The 19,632-nt window shown below is 41.9% G+C and overlaps 1 protein-coding gene across 3 annotated transcripts; it reads right to left on the reverse strand.

Annotated features, from left to right (window-relative positions):
- Positions 1 to 114: 114 nt before the first annotated feature.
- Positions 115 to 13,966, reverse strand: Gsg1 (germ cell associated 1). 3 transcript variants are annotated; one of them, XM_076852685.1, is made up of 6 exons: positions 13,919 to 13,966; positions 5,636 to 5,954; positions 4,186 to 4,233; positions 3,170 to 3,322; positions 2,243 to 2,354; positions 115 to 454 (listed from the first exon to the last, which is right to left on the reverse strand). In XM_076852685.1, the coding sequence occupies exons 1-6, from the start codon at positions 13,964 to 13,966 to the stop codon at positions 115 to 117; spliced, it is 1,020 nt and encodes a 339-aa protein (XP_076708800.1). The 3 variants fall into 3 exon arrangements, with proteins under 3 accessions (XP_076708800.1, XP_076708799.1, XP_076708801.1); XM_076852684.1 differs by having other exon boundaries at positions 4,063 to 4,233; XM_076852686.1 differs by lacking the exons at positions 3,170 to 3,322; positions 13,919 to 13,966 and having other exon boundaries at positions 5,636 to 5,957.
- Positions 13,967 to 19,632: the final 5,666 nt, after the last annotated feature.

Genomic DNA, 19,632 nt, shown 5'->3' on the forward strand with positions numbered 1-19,632 from the left:
TATTCTTAGCCTCTAAAAAAATAACGCAAGAGACAGTTTGGCTTAAGCTGATGTTTATAATGAACAAATACGTGTAAGGTAGGGCTCAGCCTGCTCTCCAAACCCACTTAACTACTAGCACTGCTCTTCTATGGATGACCCAACCACTTCTTTCAGCTCCTGGCTGGTCCCTTGTTGAAATCTCTGGTCTTGTAGTGCTGAGTAGAAGTCAGCACTTTCGGAGATGGAGTGGATGGGCTGGTTGTGGTATTGGTGGTAGCTTGTGGGAGGACCTCCGGGGTGGGTTGTACATGGCTGCTGCTGAGGGAAGCACCGGTGGTGATGGAGTAGGCAACCTGGGTTTTCTTTGAAGGTCTTACTATGTCTGCATTTGAACTCCAGGACCATCCTGGTGTATGTGTTGAAAGTGGTGACAGCAGATGCCATGCAGCAGGTGAAGGAAACCCAGGCCGTGCTAGGGACAAACACACAAAAGGGACAGTAAGAATCTGACTTTCCCCAGCACCGAGAAAAAAAAAAAATTAGATTTTATATATGTATATATATTCTGACTTTCTTGAAAGTGAGATTTTTCTTTTGGCATACTAGGCTGGTGTCTCTTGGGAACTAAGGAGCTTGAGTATGCTGCTTTTCATCATGATTCACTTAAACAACTATAAGCAAGAGGACTTAATTTGGTATGTCATGGTGGGGGGTACAGACTGTTTTGTAATTGATGAGACTGACTCATGTAGTACTAAAATCAGACAAGGGATTTAATGGATTTATTGTCATTGAATTGATTAGATCAGTGCCATACTCTTAAACCTAATGGTGTGCGTGTGTGTGTGTATGTGTGTGTGTGTGTGTGTGTGTGTGTAATTTTAACTCTTGTTTCGAAAGCTGCAGTTACCTTTTTATCTCTCCGAGATACCACAGATCTGAGTTCAACTGGATATGGTGGACATGATAGACATGACCTAATGCCCTTTTTTCCCCTCTCCTTTCTTCACTCAGATGCCAGGAGGAATCATCCCTCTTCCACTTTTTTTTTTTTAACTTAATAGTCTTAGGTCCACAAAGTTATGGAATAATGTAGGAAAATTTCACTACAAACCTGAAGGTGTTTTGTGTGTGATACTAGGTGGAGTCTGCTTATTATGAAATGCTGTGGTCCTTGGCTTAAGGTATATTATAATGGATGCTGGAGATTAAGAGAAGCTGAATGGATTCAAGAAAGAAAAAAGAAAAAAAAAAAACCCACCAGGGAACTACATCAAGCTCATTTCTAAAAATTTGGAAAGCTAAATCTCTGACTCTCCCCTGTGATTCTGGGAAGCTCAGGTAACAGGAAGTTTTTCGAGGTTAGGTGGGATTTCATGAGGCCAGGTGATGCTTAAAGCCATGCCACAGCTGGTGGGAAGCAGATTCAGGCTGGGTTGCTCCTGAGAGTTTTGCAGTCTAAGCTCCACAACTGAAATGCCAGGAATGACTTGAAGAGACACAAAAGGTGAGAAACGCTGGGTAGAGGAAGTGAACTAAGCCGATGATGTGGCTGGAAGACTAAGGACTCCTGAATCAAAGGGCACAAGAAAAGTGGGGAGGCTCTCATTCCAGACATGGGTAGGTTTCCACAGTGTCTTCTTAGAAGTGCAAACTTGAGTCAAACTAATTTTTTTTTTTTGAAGAGAATAACTGTGGATGAGAAGTTTTTATTTCTAACATAGTTTGGCAAAGATAAGAATGGAGAAAGGTGCAAGAAGTTACTCTTGGCTTGAGTTTAGAATGAAAGGGGAGAGAATTTGGTGGATGAGCCATTGAAAAAATGATCAAATCAAATTGATTTGATCCATTTGAATTGATGGAATTCAATTCAAATTTCAATTCAAGCCAATTATCCTTTGTTCCTCTGAGACTTTGAATCATGAACTATAAGGAAATGTACAGTATCATTTCCATAAGTCACATAAAATCAGTTTCATTTCACAAGGGAAACGAACGTTTCAAGTGAAGAAGAGATTGCTACAGCTGGTGATCAGGAAAATGGGAGGAGGTCATATCCTCACAAAGTCAGCCAGAGGAATGTTCTCTGCACACCCTGGGAAGCAGGTAAAGAGTAGAGGTTCTGATGATCCAGCCCCACGTTTGGCTGGCAGACTTGTGAGATGAGGCATGAAGAGAAAGCAGGAGGACATGGAATGAGTATCTAGCTGAGGGTAGAAACTCTAGCGAAGGAGGGGCTAAAAAGATGACCAGCACTTACTAGAAGGCCCAGCCATAATTCCAAGAATGTGGTCTCCAGTCTTCTGGACCCACGTTGGCAGTTGCCTGGAAGACTTGGGAATACATCATATGGGCCACCATCCCCAGAAGGCCTACAGAGGGAAGAGGAAGGCAGAGCCCTTGGAGAAGGGCTGCCTTTGCCACCAACAGGAAGACGATTTTGGAACCGCCTTCTCACTTTGAATCAGGTGTGGCCTATGTTATGGCATCCGTTACTCTTAGGCCATCACATTTCCCAGAAGACAATAAACAGCAATGGGGGCTTCTTTTTGAATGCATATCTTGGCCATGATCACCCCAGATTTCAGGGTGAGTATTATGGAAGAAAGCCTCTGAGTCAGTACTGCACCCAGGGCCACCACATCCTTTGACTTCTTCCCACCCCACTCTTTGTTCTTTATATTATATGTGGATCTGTATATATAACAGTCTTGAAAAGCTATGCCTATGTCACAATCTGAGAGTACCAAACCAGAGGTTTCACATATTGAGAAAAAACTTTCAAGTAAAGGAACCTAGAAGCAAATCATTTTGTAAAGTACACATTGATTCAAGCCAGTTTGAGGCTAGCCTTGAGACCCCATCTCAAAATAAAAAATAAAAGGGAGTGGGTGTAGCTAGCTCAGTGGTAAAGCCCTTGGGTTCAGTCCCCAGTACCGGACCAAAAAATAAATAAAAAATAGAGAGAAAAGAAAAAACCCTTAATGATCCAATATATAATTTCATGTGTTATCGTTATTTCCATTTTAAATAAAAGATGCTATTAAAGTTATCTTTTACCTCCATTCTATATTGCCTTTAGGCTCCTCCTCCCTCTGGCTTAAGAACCAAGACTCAAGCCCTCCCGCTTGTGCTTCAAAGCAGATGGAGGACAGCCGCCCACATTTCCACTGTGGGGGTCACTTACCTGACAAAACAGAGGCAATGGCTGCAAAGGCGCTCAGCTTAAGCCCACAGCCAGGGTTCCCCGTGAGCAGCAAGTCCATCAGGAGCAGGAGGAAGCTGATGAACTCAAGGCCAATGTACGTGATTTGGGCTCCCAGTGATAACCAGAGGATCTCTGTTAGAAACCAAAGGAAGAAGGAACCTCAGCCAGACGGTTAAATAACTGAACCAATAACCATCACAGGGCACCCTCCAGAAGTTAGAAGCCCGGCAGTGTAGGAGAAGGGGAGAAGGAGGCAAGGCTGGAAACAAATACTTCATTTTGAGGTCTTTGCTCTCACCCTGCAGTTAGTTCCCGCTATGTGCAGCACCCAACATATAATCAAGTAAACTTGATGGACAGTAATAGTTTTAGGTAGATTTGTGTGTGTGTGGGGGGGAATCACCTAATTTCCATAAATCTAGGGATGTAACTTTGCTATATCATTTTGTCTTTTTCTTTATATAAGTTTGGGATAATCAGTTTTGTTTCCTTTCTCCTTTCTTTCTTCCCTCCTCCTATTACTTCCTTTTCATTATAAATAAATAAATAAATAAATAAATAAATAAATAAATAAATTTTAAAAAAAGGGATGGGAGAAAATAAAGGAAAAAAAAAAACTTGAGTTTTTCAATGCAGTTTCTTGGCCACAGCTAGCTGCTGTTTTCCTGTTTATGAACTTTACTTGTCCCTCTGTTGTTCCCATTTTGCATTCATGCATATGAATTGCATATGAATGAAAGTCAGCTTTAGGAGTAATTTACGTAGGGCTCAGAAGAAGAGAAAAGCAGGAGATCACAGTGTAGTTTAGATCCAGAGAGGTCCCAATCAATGATAACTAAATTCAATAACTAAATTCCTTATCGAACACATACTTGCCACAAGCCCCAAGGGAAGGTGGGGGAGGAAAGCCTTCTCCTTCAACCACTCCCCTCCAAATCGGAGAGTGGGGTGACATGGGCCTTGCAACGTGGCAAATTCCAGTAGTCCTTTCTCACCTCTCTCGGCTGGTGGTGTGAGTTCAATGAAACTTCGGCACCTCTCCCCTGAAACACAAGACACGACTTCATAGGAGTGCTTCCCCGGACAGTTGGGATGAAAGCCTTTCCCATCCCACATCCATCTGCTCTAACAGGGTGCCTTGCATATAGTAGGCATTTAATGTCTCATTTTGAAAGCAGGAAAGAATGCATGGATGAATATGAATGGCACAGGCAAGAATCATCCAAGCTAACTTCTCTCTTCTCCCTTCTGATAATGAAGATGGTAGTGCCTACACAGGCGAACATTCCCATTGCCTCTCAGGAAGAGTGCATGATCCTGCTGTTAACAAATGCCTTTTGAAGCCACTATACCACTGGATCAAATGTCTCTAAATTGTTTCCAGGGCTGTGGTTGAAGCAGTGCTAAGTGGCAAAATAATAAAGATAAAATGCTAACACATACATTTTTATTCCTCTTCCATTTCCTTTTCTCCTTAGTCCAGTTTGGGAGAAATAGCAGATCTCAAATTGAGTATGATTCTGAATGACCTTTGAAGGTCACAAGGTGATCTTATTCTCTTTCAGCTGAGGAATATACGCTGACTAGGGCATGTTGACAGTGTGGCAAGAGACCTTGGAGCAACTGTCTAAAGCTACTCCAGAGGGTCCTTACAAGATCCAGTACCCTCTCTGAGCCTTGGTTCCCCCAGTCTTTTAAATTGTAACAGTAATCCCTTAGAATGAGAATACGCTCTTGTGGGGAGAGGAGAAGGAAGAGGCTTTTAGAGATGATCTACAGTGATCCTTTCATCTCTCAAATGAGAAAATCAAGGCTTACGGAAATGCAGTTACCCATATAAGATCACAGTTGGGTAGAGCTTGGGCTTTTTCTACAATATTTCTCTCTCCTTGTTTTGTTTCACAATTCTAGTTCACTAGAATGGGAATTTTAACATGAAAGGATTAAATGAAACTCTTAAGGTTAATGCTATTTTAAATATGCTATGTTAAACCAGCAAACAGAGCCAGTTATGGTGGTGCATGCCTGTAATCCCAGCTATTTGGGAGACTGAGGCAGAAGGATCTGGATTTCAAGGCCAGCCTGGGGAACTTAGTGAGATCCCAACTCAAAATGAACAATCAAAAAATGAAACACCACCACCAACAAAAAAATAAAACAAAAGCACAAATAACCCAGTAGGGTCTACTAAAGAACGGGGGTGAGAATCTAGAAGGACTTTTGGACTTATTAAAAGGGGCTATGGATGTAGAAGGTGCAGAGCAGGGGTCGGGTGGTGGGATGAGGCTCATCTGGGTTTAGGCAAGTGCAGTACTTTTCACTGCTGCCCAGCTCTACACTATCCTAAATGGTTTCCTTGCCTCATAAGATTCCTTGCTCCCCTGTAAATAAAATAAAATATAAAATACGAAATAAAATATATGAAGTTGAAGGTGAGGAGGCTACCTGGTTCTTCCATGGTTTCCTCACAGGATAGCCACATGCCACTCCGGAAGGTAAGGAAGGAGAACCGGTCATCCCCAGTCTCCCAGCTGTATTGAACCACCTCCGGGGTTGATGCGTTGGGGAAGCTGCCCTCCAGGGACATTGGCATGTCAAAGCATTTGGCTGCCAGACTTTTTCCGCACAGGGGCTTAGGCACCTTCTGTGTGCCCACAAACCAGGAGCTGCTGAGCAGGGATGTTGTGGAGAGGCTGAGTGATAGCAGGCTGAGGGCTGCAGATATGAATGTCCGTTGGCCAGAGAAGCCCTTCGTGAGTTCCATCTGTAACACACAAACACAAGAGAAGGGAGGGGAGCTGGAGAGCCTGCGGTCTGAGTCTCCTCTGAGATGTGAACCTGCTTCCTTCTCCTTCAAGCCTGATAGGCAGAACCAGTCTCTGTGGCCCATGTGCCTCTGGCTGGAACCCCTGCTTGCCTACTCATTTTTAGCCTTTGAAGAAGGTGATCTAAAAAATAACCAATATTAAACTTGCAACCTTGTTGAGTAGTGGTTTGGAGCTAGATTTAAAAAAAAAAAAAATTAATGACAGTTCTTGTGCTTTGTGTTATGCAGCAACGTAGGCTGTTACGTCGCTGCACACTGAACAGGAAGAAAGCCTGCATGTGCTAAGTTGCCGACAGACGCTCCTTAAAGTAAACCATCTTGAGCTTTTCAGGGGATCTTTCATATCAGAATTAATCAGACCTAGATCTTCTTAGCTGAAGAGATGTAAATAAAACCACAGTTAAATGGACAGGTCCCAAAATCTGCCTGTCTCTTCACCCCCAGCTTAACAGTTTTTATATTTAACAGAGAACTTTGACCAAGAACCATAATAGCTTGTTCTTTAGAATTTCCAGGGACTAATACAGTATACACCATAGACAAATGTGTATTATTTATGGCAGTAAAAAAATACATAAGGCTTTTGTCATTGTTCTGGTATATGAATTATACTTTCTAATTATCCTTATACCCATTGCTCAAATAGGAAATGGATTTCTAGCTAAAATATTTTCATGGATCATTCTGTGTAAAGACTGAACTAAGAATTTGTAAATTTGTAACCTCAGGGTTTGTTTTCAATAGCTATTTTCAGTCTTATTTGGTTTGGAAATTTGTCTACTATCACATCAGATTTTTAACTCTAGCCTCAATCCATTTTGAGTTACACATATTTGTAAATTATTCTCTAGGTTATTCAGAAATAAGAAATAGAGGTGTACCTACCTTGTGACACTAAGGTGACACCAAGTTAAGAGGCAATTTGAGAAAAGATAAAGAGCTTAAATTAGCTCAAAGAGGCTCCCCTTCCAGAACAAGTGCCTGTGGTTAGATGCAAGGAGCCCCCTTCAAGAAGCAGCATACACCAGACAAAGCACACATTATTTATGAACATGTATATAAAACCCAAAATACAAAATGAGATAAAACAGCTTTTGGAAAGCAATCTGCTAAGGTGATTTTTGATGCTTGATAACCGAATGATCATCTCACTTGATGCTTCTCAAGAATTCTCTTCAATATTATGCTGCCACACTCTGTCACATACCTTTTCTCTCTAGAATCCAGATACCTCTTGAAAGAGCAAATCTCGTTTTACAGTGGGTTCCTTAAAGTTATCCTGGAGAAATACTGCCATAAGAAAAGCTATATCTTTCCATATGCTGACAGAACCCAGGCCAAGGAATAGAGTGGCTTCTCTAACACTCAGGCTTAGATCACTAGGATATGTCAGCAATTCTTCTATCAACATATATTAACAGAAAAACAGCATTAACACAGGCTAGAAAGGACAACAAATGGATGAGACGATCCCACCTTTTAAAAGAACAAATGCGGTACAGCTGTAGAATAAAGATGGTTACCTTGGCCATGGTCAGCATCTTGCAGCCGGTCTGGATGGATGGAAGGATGCCATCTGGGTTGCAATGCCTTTTGATTTAGTGTTCCAAGAAATGAAAATGCCTTCCCACCCCTCCCTTCCTATCCCATAGGTTTTGGAGTGCTTCTTGATTAAATGCTGACTTACAGTGAACATGGGCATTTAATAATTGACAATGTAGTCACAGCCCAGCTGTTCTGGGTGATTATGCCAGATAGCTTGCCAGTGGGGACCTGGGATTAAGCACAAAGAGGAAAAGATCTGTGTTTGCAGAGGGAACTTATTTATTTATTTTAAGAAAATGATTTAGTTTCCATCTACTTGCCATTCCCCTAGATAACTGGTGTGAATGGGCTGGGCTTGATTTTATGAAATCCACAGAAAATATTATAGGGCCACCGTTACTACCCAGGTTCCTATTTCCTTGAGTGGAGCTTTCTATTCCTTTGAAGGAGCTCTATTATCTGCAATGTCTTTGGGGAGATATGGACATGGAATAGTTTCCTCTTCCACAGGTGGTCTCTTTTAGGTACGGTAGTGTCATTAGTAAGCATTAAGTATCTGTGTCCATATGGAACCCTCAGAGAAAGGAAGAGTGTGTTAGGTCACAATGGCAGTAAGGATGAAATTCCATAGTTCTTTTGGGGGAAGTTTCAGTAATTTAGAAAGATCTTAATATATTTGGGGAACTAATATAAAATGACAATTGTTCAGCTCATTTTGGGCATCAATTTAACAAAGCTCTTTATAGAATGTCCTTCCTTCCCTATCTCTTCTGGACTAGCCACTAAGTTATGTTTTTCCCATTCTATATTTGTCTTCATAGGGAATCAAAGACAAATTAACTTTAAGTTAACCTTAAGCGTTGGAATTTTTCCATGTTCTAGGCAAATGAGTTTCTTTGGATCCTGTTTTCATCACCCAATATATTCTCTCCTCTTCCCAGATTGATGCTAACAAGCAAATTTGATACAAATGTGCTTATGTCCAGCCATATTTTATGTTATCACCCAAACAGTCCTTTACTTCTTGTGACAGAACTTGCTTGCCTCTGGGAAAAGGGAATTTGTGGTAACATTTGCAGCCGAATAGGCTGATTCTTTCCTGGAGACATGGCTTCCTCACAACGCTGGGTGGCGCTATCCCCTCACATTTTTTTCCTCTTCTGTCCAGAGCTTTCTCCACCAGTTAGGAAAAATGTGGGTGGAGGTGACTGTTCCTCCTTATAGGACTGCATTTTTCATTTGGCCTCCTCCTTGCACACTAATCTACAGAATGCCATGTGTCAGCCTGATGGAATTCAGGGCTCGGGTGAACTTTGGGGGGCATCCAGTCATACTCTGGAGGACCTCTTTTTTATGATTATTTCCTATAGCACATTTTATTGTGGTCAGTTCTAATTTTCAGTGACTCAATAGATCCTCAAATACTTTCCATGGGAAATACAACTCCACGGTATCAGAAAACACAACTAGCCAATATTTCCTGATGAGTTTTGTGCACATTTTTCTCTACTTAATTGTATCCTCATTTTCTCCACCCCAGAACAGTGAACAATTCTTTTCCTCTTTCTGTGCTTACACCCTTCAAATACTTGCAGACACTTCTCATATCCAGCTTGAGTCACTGTTTGGCACAGCCTTATGTCTTCAGTTTTTATTGCTTCTGCTCATAAACCGCACCCCCTATGCCTTAATAGCCTGAAGTTTGTCTTCTCCAGGGAAAAGGGGATGGGAGTGGCAGAGTCTTAAGTGTGTTACATGAGGAGGCCCAGCGCGGATTCAGACTGAAGCTAATGAAACTTCAGCTCTGTGGTCCCCTACTTACTTGGGCTGCTTCCAAGACTTTGTTACCTAATTCAAACTTGTAATTTTGTATTATTTTTCTTAAAGAGGGCCTCCAAAATGATATTATTTTAGGTTTTCACAAAGCAAGCCTGGATCCACCCCTTCTGAGGCTATGCCTTTTGGGTGGATGCTTGGATGTACTGGCTCTTGGATGTGACCAGTCTTGGCCTCCCTCTCCCTAAGAGCTGTGGGCCATAGCATCTAATTTCCTCTTTTTAATAAAATGCGAAGTTTCTCTGCCTGGCCAGACAAATCCGAGCCCAGCATACTCTTCACTTCCTTTCATTGTAATTTGGGCATGTTAATATTTTTTTCTTCCATTTCCTTTCTTAGAACAGAAAAAGTAATTACTAGTCAATGTAACATAAATATAATTAGGCCAGGCTCAGAAGCTCATGACTCAGCACAAAGATTCTACATTTGAAAACAGTATTTAACTTTAGTGTGTTGAACTGTTACTACTTCAGGATGACTGCCACAGAGACATGTATGCACCTCACCATTTATGACATCACAAAACCATGGTCTGGCTAATTTGCATTTGTTAAGATTCTTGTTGTTCTCTCTACTGCATAAAACCACATTAATTAGATAAAGAGAAGCCATGGTCTTGGCACACCTAAGTTGTAGGCAGAAATTCATTGTTTTGTGAATGTGCTGTAGATTAGAGGTGGATGAAATGAGGGGTAAAATGCTGGGCCAGAGCAGGTTGTATACTACACTCCTTCTCTAATACCCAAACTGGGACTAAGAGATCCAGTCTTATCCTTAATCCAATTATCCTTATTGGTATCTTCTTGTTTGCCTTTCCTGATAGTGGTTTCTCTGTCCCTTTCCCAGGAGCCATATTTCTGACCCTATGGACTCCTTTTTGTTATTCAATAGACAAAAGTGGAATTTTGGAGTGGAACTTAAGTGATTCTGCTGTTACTGGCTCTGGTGGACATGGCCTTGTTCTCGGCTCCTGTATGTTCTGATGCACAGGGCTCTCCTGTAATTTATCACATGGTTTTGTCTGTTACCCTCATTTGACTTTAAAATTGCTTGATACAGTAGCAGTCATGTTTTATTCATTGTTGTTTTGCAGAGCTTAGCACTGTTTTAACACTCTGGAATAAATGAATGAGGTTTTTAATGCCAAGGTATTATAAATAATTAGGAAGCCTATGGGTGAATGAAGAAGCATGTCCAGATATCCTTCTGTTGCTAAAGCAGACAGGATTCAGCTGATTCACGTGCAAAAGAGTTAAGGGGAAGCTAAAAAAGGTCTATAGGTCTACAGACACACCCTAAGCCTTTCTACACAGATGTACCAAGAGTTTCATCAAACCGATTCTCTGCCAATACATTTCCTCCCACCTGTGGGAACATTCCTCTTTTCTATGAGCAGAGCTCAGAAAACAGCAATGATCTCATGAACGAGTATTATCTTTAGTTCACAAAGATCAGGAGACAGAGTGTTCAAAAGTCGGTGACCAAAAAAAAAAAAAAAAAAAAGTCAGTGATAGATTGGAAATGTTATGTCTTTTTCCAAGCTGGGTGATTCCCTACTGATTAGACCCCTCTGGATGAGGCGTCTATAACGTTGAGATTTTGCTGCTTTAATTACAATTTTTACTTCAGCGTGGGACATTTGACTTTTCTTAATATTTGTTTTTTGTAGTTGGACACAATGCCTTTATTTTATTTTTATGTGGTGCTGAGGATTGAACCCAGGGTCTCGCACGCGCTAGGTGAGCGCTCTACCGCTGAGCCACAACCCCAGCCCTACATTTGACTAATTTACTGATGGAAATTAAGGTCTTCATATGGGATACTTTCCAGAAGGGAAGGGAAGAAGGGCCACCAAAATGCCCTTGCTGAGGACTCTCCAAATGTTCAGGACAGGATTCAGCTCTGACTTCTCAACTTCAGACTAATGATTCTCAAGGGTGCCCTAGTGTAAAGGCCCACCAGAACTCAAGTGTTCCAACAACAAATGCCTTTCTAGTCTTCCTAACGGGGTGCCCAGGGCTGGGAACACCTCCACTCCGGTTCAGCTGGGAGGACCAAAGGCAGGCTTTGCGGGGCCTCTCTTTGGCCTTTCCCTTTCCGCTTTTTAATGGAATTGTTTGAGGGCTTTTGCTAATGCAGTCATTTCCAGGAGAGGAAGCCGCCTTTCTTCCATACCCTAGCAGCTGGAGTGAATCAGAGGGGCAGCCACATCTGCACATCCTGTGGGGCAATCGCTCACGCGCGGGTGACGGCGCCAGCAGGGCCGTCTGGGGACTCTTGGGGACCGCGGGGTGGGGATGAGCAACAGGGGTGCTCAGGGCGCGGCTGCCCACAGACCGAGCTGGGCGGCCCCGTTTCCATTTCCGCGTGCGCCCCTCTCGTCCCGCCTTTTCCTGTTCTCTCCCCGCTCCCTCCCCCCTCTGTCTGTCGCGGTCCGGAGCTCAGAGCTCAGCCCTCGTCCCAACCCGTTCCCTCGGCCCAACCCGAGCTCGAGCGCCGCTCCGAGCGTTTACTATGGCGCCTCGGTTGCCTAGCAGCGGGCGCGCGTTGCCAGGCGACGTGTTTTGAATTGTTCGTCCAGGCCCCGCCCTAGCGGCTTCCGACCGTTTCGGCTTCAGGGCTGGGGGGAGGGGCGGGGACCCGGGCTGGGGGGAGGGGCGGGGAGCCGGGCCGGGCCCTCCTCAGGGCTGGAGCGGGGCAGGGCGGCGGGGCGGCCTCGTGGCTGCCTGGCTCGGGCTCCTGGAGCGAGGGAAGAGCCTGGCTAGTGACATAAAGTCCTCGCACCCGTGGGCCAGCAGTGAGGAGCGCTCCCCACCGTGGGGCATTTCCCGGCCCCTGACCTTCCTCGCCCCTAACAATGCAGGTCTCCGCCCGTTTGGCCTCCTTAGGTGGATCCTAGGGGGGAGCTTCGGGACCACCAGCCCCTCAGCTGAGTTCTAGTCACTACTCCCCGCCCCCGGGCTGTACTGGGGATTTTGGCCCACCCCTAGCCCCCAGGCCTCCTCCGCAGTTCTACCCGGGAGATGGAGGGAAACGGAGCCCTGGGAAGTCAGCTGGCACCTAGGGTCTTCACGAGCACCTTCAATCCTCCCACCCAGTCGCCAAGAGAGGTGGCACCTCCACACTACAAGCGAGGGCTCAGATTCAGGGCGTTTGACTTGCTCAAGGCCACAAAGCTAATAAATGGTGGAGTCAGTATTCAGAACCTCTTAACACTGTGTCCCTGACTCATCACAGATTGCCGGCCAGATTGTGGGAACTCCTACAGAATGAGGCTGCAGATTAAGTGTACTATATACTTCTGAGGTGTATGTTAGCAAACAGACTCTCCCTTACTCCCTCCATCTCTCCTAGAAAACCCATGATGAAAAACGATAAAGTCAAGCCATATTACTGGCTTTCATTTTCACATCTACTTGAGGGTACTCCTATTTATGGTCTATTTACTTTGGGCTGCTTTTGAATTGGGGAAGCTGTCCAAAGCCTACTCTCTGATGGCTTTTCAGAACTACCGTCTGTCTTCCTGGCCATCCCAGAGACCCAGAAGCGACTCCTACTAGGTTATCCTTTCTTTCCGAGCACTAGAATTTCCAGTACAATACATTGTTTCCTGTGTGTGTTTCAGTTTCTTGACTAATCAGAAGCTTCATTTTTTCTTTCATGAGAAAGGTCAGATATTAAAGAATGAACACCCTTTGCTTTTTTAGTAACACTTTTGGCTGAAAGCTGGCTATCCCAGGTTTGAAGGGAAGCTAGTCATTTTCACATGTGGCTCCAACCCCAAACAGGGCAAGATCTATCTGTTGTGAGGGTCTTCCTAGGTCTGGAAGAATGATTGATGACTCTCCAGATTCAGGCCAGAAAGAACCCGGGCTATGCTTCCCTCCCCATTTCCAGATCCCAACTGGCTTGGGGATCCTCGCCATTCTCTGGCACAGAAATCCATGCCTCCTCTTTCAATTCCCTAGAGTGATATACACATCTTCCATTGTTGCCACCACCACTAAGCCATCACTGGGGACCAGATTTTTTTTTATATATATTTTTTAGTTGTTGATGGACCTTTATTTTATTCATTTATTTATATGTGGTGTTGAGAATCCAACCCAGTGCCTCATACATATGAGGCAAGTGCTCCACCACTGAGCCAAGACCAGATTTTGGCAATACAAATCATAGATGGTAGGAAAAGAAAAAAGGTATAGCTAAGAACTAAGGAACCCCTGGGGAACAGAGAGTAAAAGGAAGATGAAGAGGCAAAGGAAGAATAAAAGGAAATTTCAACAGACGGAAATGGAAAACCAAGAGACAAAGGTATGAATATACTAGTCTTATCAATAGAAATTAGTTTGACTACTAAATCTTCATTCTAATTTTTATAATCCTACAATGTGTTTGTAAGCTCCTACTTGGGAACTTGTAAAAATAAATTAAATTGATAAGTTGGTATACACTGTATTATGAGTCCAACATTAAGAATATCTCTATCTTTTTGAAATTTCAGAAAGCAATGTGCTTACCTCCTGGGTGAGACAAACATTTTGAATCAATTGAGAGGGACTGTTCATTCACTGTTGTAGTTCAAAGGCAGAGAAGTTTCAGTTTCTCTTCTGAGGGGTCTTAATCAGTTGAGTAGAATGGGTGTTGAGTGAGAGGATGAATCAGATCCCCTCTTGCCAGCAGAGGGGTGAGATGGTGTGTGTGGTGGGTTTGAGAGCATGGGAAGGATGTCCTGAAGGTGAGTTACTAGCTTGGGTGGGGCGGTGTGACCTATGGTGTATTCTATGATGTCATAGTGGCAGGCAGGAACCTCCCTGCTGCCCCCACTCCCCCTCCCCTCACCCCCAGAAGGACCAGGATGTGGAGGGACACTAGTTACCTATCACAGGTCTCTGAAGGCCTTCTGAAATTGCTAGATCAGTACTTCTCTTACGGTGCATAAGGATCACCTGGGGAGCTTGTTCAAGTGTAGATGCCAAAGGGTTGGGAAGTTTCCCAGTTGATATCATCCAGGCCATACTGATTTGTAGGGCTTTAGACTAGTACTGTCAAAAGAGAAATACATTGTGAACCACATATGCCATTTAGTTTTCTTATAGCCACATTAAAAAAAAAAAAAAATGGACAAACATACTCTACAACAATGAAATCTTACACAATGCTATGGTTCAAGTAGGATAGATCCCTCCCTAAACAATAAAGTAGGGTTCAATGGAAAAAATACATGATTTCCTTTTTAAAATTTAAATTTAAACAAATTCTAGTTAAATAAAATTAGAAATTCAGTTCCTCAGTCACACCATCCACATCATAAGGACTCAGTGGCCACGTGTGGCTAGTAGCTACTCTATTCAACAGCAGGACTCTGGATCATTTGCTGTGAAGATAATGATGTACAGAGTTTGCCCTTTTAAAGGATTTTATATACTTGGATGTGGGAACATAGGAGACATTCATTAGCATAATTTTGATGAATGCATAACTTTCTGAGATTTCAAGAGAGGATTTTTGATGTCTCTACTATTCTGAGAGTCTGAATGGGTGTCTTCTGCCCTGTGAAACATTTCACACTCAGTCTACCTCTGAACCTTTATTAGGCACTCCCTTTCCCAAACCCCCATTTGGGTTTCTTCCTTTTCTTTGCCATCACATCTAAATCCTACACAACCTTCAGGGAATATGACTCCAGTCTCAATATCCTTTTATCCTAGCCCTATCACTGTCTCTTTCCTCTGAGCTCCCATGGGATGTCTGGGCTGGCTGTGCAATGGGAGCTTCTTTAAGTGGGGTCTTGAACTCTTTGTTTGCTTTGGGTATGTTACTCTTAAATTCTAAGCTGCTTGAGGACAGAGCCTACTTCACTTCTATGGTGTGTAGTACAATGTGAAGAGGATAATACTTGCTTAATAAATATTGATTGTTTTATTAAATTACCTAAGATATCTAAGTAAATGTCTGAAAACATCAGATTTAAAGTGTTGATAACTTGAATAAAAGGAATAATGAGTCTTCTTCTTGGCAAATCTCAATTTGATCAAGAAGTCAGTTCTCCATAAATTCATTTATAAATTTAATGTAATCCTATTATGAATACCAAAGAGCATTTTTTTTTAACTAGAGATTGAACCCAGGGGACTTAACCACTGAGCCATATTCCCAGCCCTTTTTTATTTTGAGAAAGGGTCTCATTAAGTTGCTTGAGACCTTACTCAGTTGTTGAGGCTGGCTTTGAACTTGTGATCCTCCTGCTCAGCCTTCAGAGCTGCTAGGATTATAGGTGTGAGCCACCGTGCCTCCCAGGAGCATTAAAGACTATGATTAGTTGATGTTAAAGTTATTTATTTATTTATTTTTTTGAAAAATCCTTGATATTAGCTAGGAAAACAACAAAAAAGAAGAGCTCTAAGGTAGGACTAACCGTCACTGATATATTACAAAGCCTATAGGATTAAACTATGTGACCTTGGAGCATAACTAGACAGACTAAAGGAATAGAAGAGGTAAAGAAATAAACACAGCCATGTATGGACCTCCAGTATAAGATGAAGGTGATTCCTGTAATCCTCGGGGTAATAATGATCTTTTAAACAAACATTATTGGGTCAAACTGATAGCCATTTGGGAAAGTTTAAAGAGTTCATTTTTTTTTTTTAATATCAGATATAAGAAAACTCCAAATGGATTAGACAGCTGAACTTAAAAATGACATTATACAAGTACTCAAAGAAAGCATAGGTAAATTTCTCTACAAGATAAATTGTAAAGAAAGGCTTTTTAATCATAGTTAAAAATCCGAGTACTTGATAAGAAAAGATTTGATGAATTTGATTCCATAAAACAAAAACAAACCCAACCAAACATTTGAATGACAAAAATCACCATAAATAAAATTTAAAATGACAAGCTTGAAGGAGATATTTATAATCTATATCATAGATAAAAGGCTAATATCCCTATTATATGAAGAACTTTAAAAAATTAAGAATATTCCTATTATATAAAGAACTTTTAAAAATTAAAAAGAAATAAAGATAAAACTTCTTATAAAAATGGGAAAAATTCAGGAACAGACAATTCATAAAAAGAGACATCAGAATGTCCTTAAACATGTGAAAAGCTATTTGATTTCACTTACAATAAGTGTAATGCAGAGTTAAACTACCATCACTTATCTGTCAGATTGGCAAAATTAAACAGCTTGGCAACATGCTCCGCTGATGAGACTGTGGGGAATCAATTGCTCTCACGCTTTTGGAGGGAATGCAAAATGGCACAGCCCTGTGGAGAAGAATTTGGCACTAACAAAACTGCATATGTATTTATCTCTTGACCCAGAAGTCACAGTTTTAGGGATTTATCCTGAAAGTATATCTCCCATAATATTAGAATGGTGTGCATGAAATCATTCATTACAACAGTATATAAAATTGTATAACATTTAAAACTACCTAAATATCAAAGCAACAAAACACTAAAACACTAATCAACAACACAGAGAGAGAGAGAGAAAGGGGGGGGGGTGGGGATGGGTGGGTGGGATTTCTATGAATTGATATGGAATGATTTCCAGGAAATGTTAAATAAAAAAAAAATTCCAAGGCAGAAAAGGATATAGTATACCATCTTTTGTGAAAGAAATAAGGGGAAACAAAACATGTCTGCTTATTGTTACCCAAAGAAACACAGGAAGGATAAGCCAGAAAATAATGGAGTTGATTATTTACTGCAGGGAGGGAATGGAAATAATTTTGGAGGGAGTGACATTCTCTAAGATTTTTTTTTTTTTTTTGGTATAGTTTTGACTTTTAGAAGTGTGCTGGTGTTTTACATATTTGAAAATAAAATTAAAACAAGATGGGAAGGAAAAGAAAAACCTAAAACTGTAAACAAACTGAAACAAATGAATTCAATTGTATTTCACATGAATACTATAACCACACCAAAGGGGGATGAGCAAAAATCCAGGGAACTCAGGAACACAGCGTTCAACTATCCACAGTCAGTTTAGTGAGGTTGAAGAAGAGAATTGAAACCAACTCCAAAACTCCTTTTAACGTAAATACCTAATTCATTTTGTGGTAGATGTGTGTATTATTTAGCTTTTTGTCGCTCTGACAAACACCTGAGTAAAATTACTTAAAAGGAGGAAAGATTTATTTTTATCAACAACTTCAGAATTTCAGCACAAGGTCAGCCTGCTGCTCCATTGCTTTGTGTGGTGAGTCGAGGCAGAGCATCCTGGCAGAAGGGCCTGGTGGAGAAAAGCTGTTCAACTAGCCGCAGCAAAGAATCTGAAAGACAGGAAAGGGCCAGGAACAAATATAGTTCCCAAAGGCACACCCCCAAGAATTGTTCCCTTCAACTAGATTTCACCTCCCTCAGTTTCTACCAGTGTATTCAGATTATGGATTCATCAATGGATTAACTTACTGATGAAGTTAGCATCCTCATGAGCCAATCATTTTCCAAAAGCCCCACTTCTGAACATTGTTGCTTTGGGGACTTCAACACATGAGCCTTGGGGGGACATTCCAGTGCTAGCTATGCTGATGCATGAAGCAATTGTGAAGCTGGCCTAAATGTATCTAGAATTTGGGCATATGAGGAAACATGTTTGTTAATCCTGTTGGGAACAAGTTCTCATTATAGAGTTCTCATTCCATCAAAAATATTGGAACAGAGGAAAGCAAAAAGGAATCCTATGGGATTAATTGGAACTAGAGGCATCAGTAAGGATTTATGATTTCTTTTCTGTATAAATATGTGTCAGGGTTTTCTAGAGGAACAGAACCAGTAGTGTGCATATGCACACACACATACACACACACACACATAATTATAAAAAAGGGTTTATTAGATTGGCTCTACATGAATGGGGGTTGGATAGTTCCACAAGAGTAGTCTGCAAGCTGAATAGCTGGAGAAACCAGTGGCTACTAAGCCCAGGAATCTGAAAGCCTCAGAACAAGAGGGAACAATGATATAGCCCCAATTTGAGGCTGAAGGCCAGGAAGCTCCCTGGAGAATTGCTGGTGTGAGTCCCTGTTCCTAGGCTGAAGAAGCTAGATTCTCATGTCTATGGGGAATAGTAGCAGCCAAAGTGCCCTGTTCAAGAATTGAGCTGGACTGTAGACAGGCTTCCACTTCCTCCTCCTCCCCATTTCCCCGACTTCTTATTCTTCTTCCACTTTTTGTTCCCTCTGGGCTCCCAGCCTATTGAATGTTACCACCATATTCAGGGCAGATCTTCCCCTATCAGTTTGCTGACCCACATGCCCATCATCTCTGAAAACACCATCACAGTCTGTTTCAGTCAGCTGTTTTGCTATTGTGACTAAAAGACTCGACCAGAACAATTTTAGGGGAGGAAGAGTTTATTTGGGGGCTCATTCCATAGACAGCCAACTGCATTCCTTGGGGCTTGAGGTGAGGCCGAACATCATGGCAGAAGAGTAAAGCAGAGGGAGGCAGCTCACATGATGATTAGAAAGCAGAAAGTGAGAGATTCCACTTGCCAGATACAAAATGTATACCCCAAAGGCATGCCCCCAGTGCCCACTTCCTCCAGCCACACCCTACCTGCCTTCAGTTACCACTCAATTTATCCCATCAGGGAATTAATTCACTGATTGGGTTAAGACTCTCATAACCCAATCATTTCTCTTCTAAATCTTTTATTGTCTTCCACATGAGCTTTTGGGGGACACCTCACATCCAACCATAACACAATCTCATCTGGAAGTGTGTTTTACTAATTTCCTAAGCATCTCTCAAGCCAATCAGTTGATAATCAACAGCAACCCTCACAAGTTCACCCCTGTCAACTTGACACTCAAACCTCCCTCTTTAAACTTTACTTAATCACCATCAGACAATAATTGGATCTTAATTCTGCCTAATAGAATTATCTTGCAAACAATTGAAAACATATTTCTTCCCCTGAAGAGGGGGAATTTTTTGTTTTTGTTTTTGTTTTTAGAGCTGCCTACTCTTTTAGTGACATAACTTAAATAGTACAGTGTAAATTTAATAACACTTAAATATAAAGTCTATCACGTCATGCAGGAGAAAAGAATAATAGAGGAAAGAAAACAAAGATAGGTGCTTGATATGTGTGTAAATGTGCACATATTCTTAAAAAAATAAAAAAGAAATACTCATGAAAATTACAGTCCTCGTTTCCGTAAGTGCTCCCACAGTCCTGTTGGTATTTATAACTACCTTCTTCGACTAC

Source organism: Callospermophilus lateralis, chromosome 4, assembly GCF_048772815.1.
Source record: "Callospermophilus lateralis isolate mCalLat2 chromosome 4, mCalLat2.hap1, whole genome shotgun sequence".
Taxonomy (NCBI): Eukaryota; Metazoa; Chordata; class Mammalia; order Rodentia; family Sciuridae; genus Callospermophilus; species Callospermophilus lateralis.

Bases quoted from the DNA above. Each gene is read 5' to 3' on its own strand.
- Gsg1 (XM_076852684.1), bottom strand. From the start codon at position 13,966: ATGAACAGTCCCTCTCAATTGATTCAAAATGTTTGTCTCACCCAGGAG. The intron at 5,955-13,918 runs GTAAGCACATTG...TGTGTGTTACAG, and splicing joins ATGTTTGTCTCACCCAGGAG to ATGGAACTCACGAAGGGCTT. The intron at 4,234-5,635 runs GTAGCCTCCTCA...CTTGTGTTTCAG, and splicing joins GGAAACCATGGAAGAACCAG to GGGAGAGGTGCCGAAGTTTC.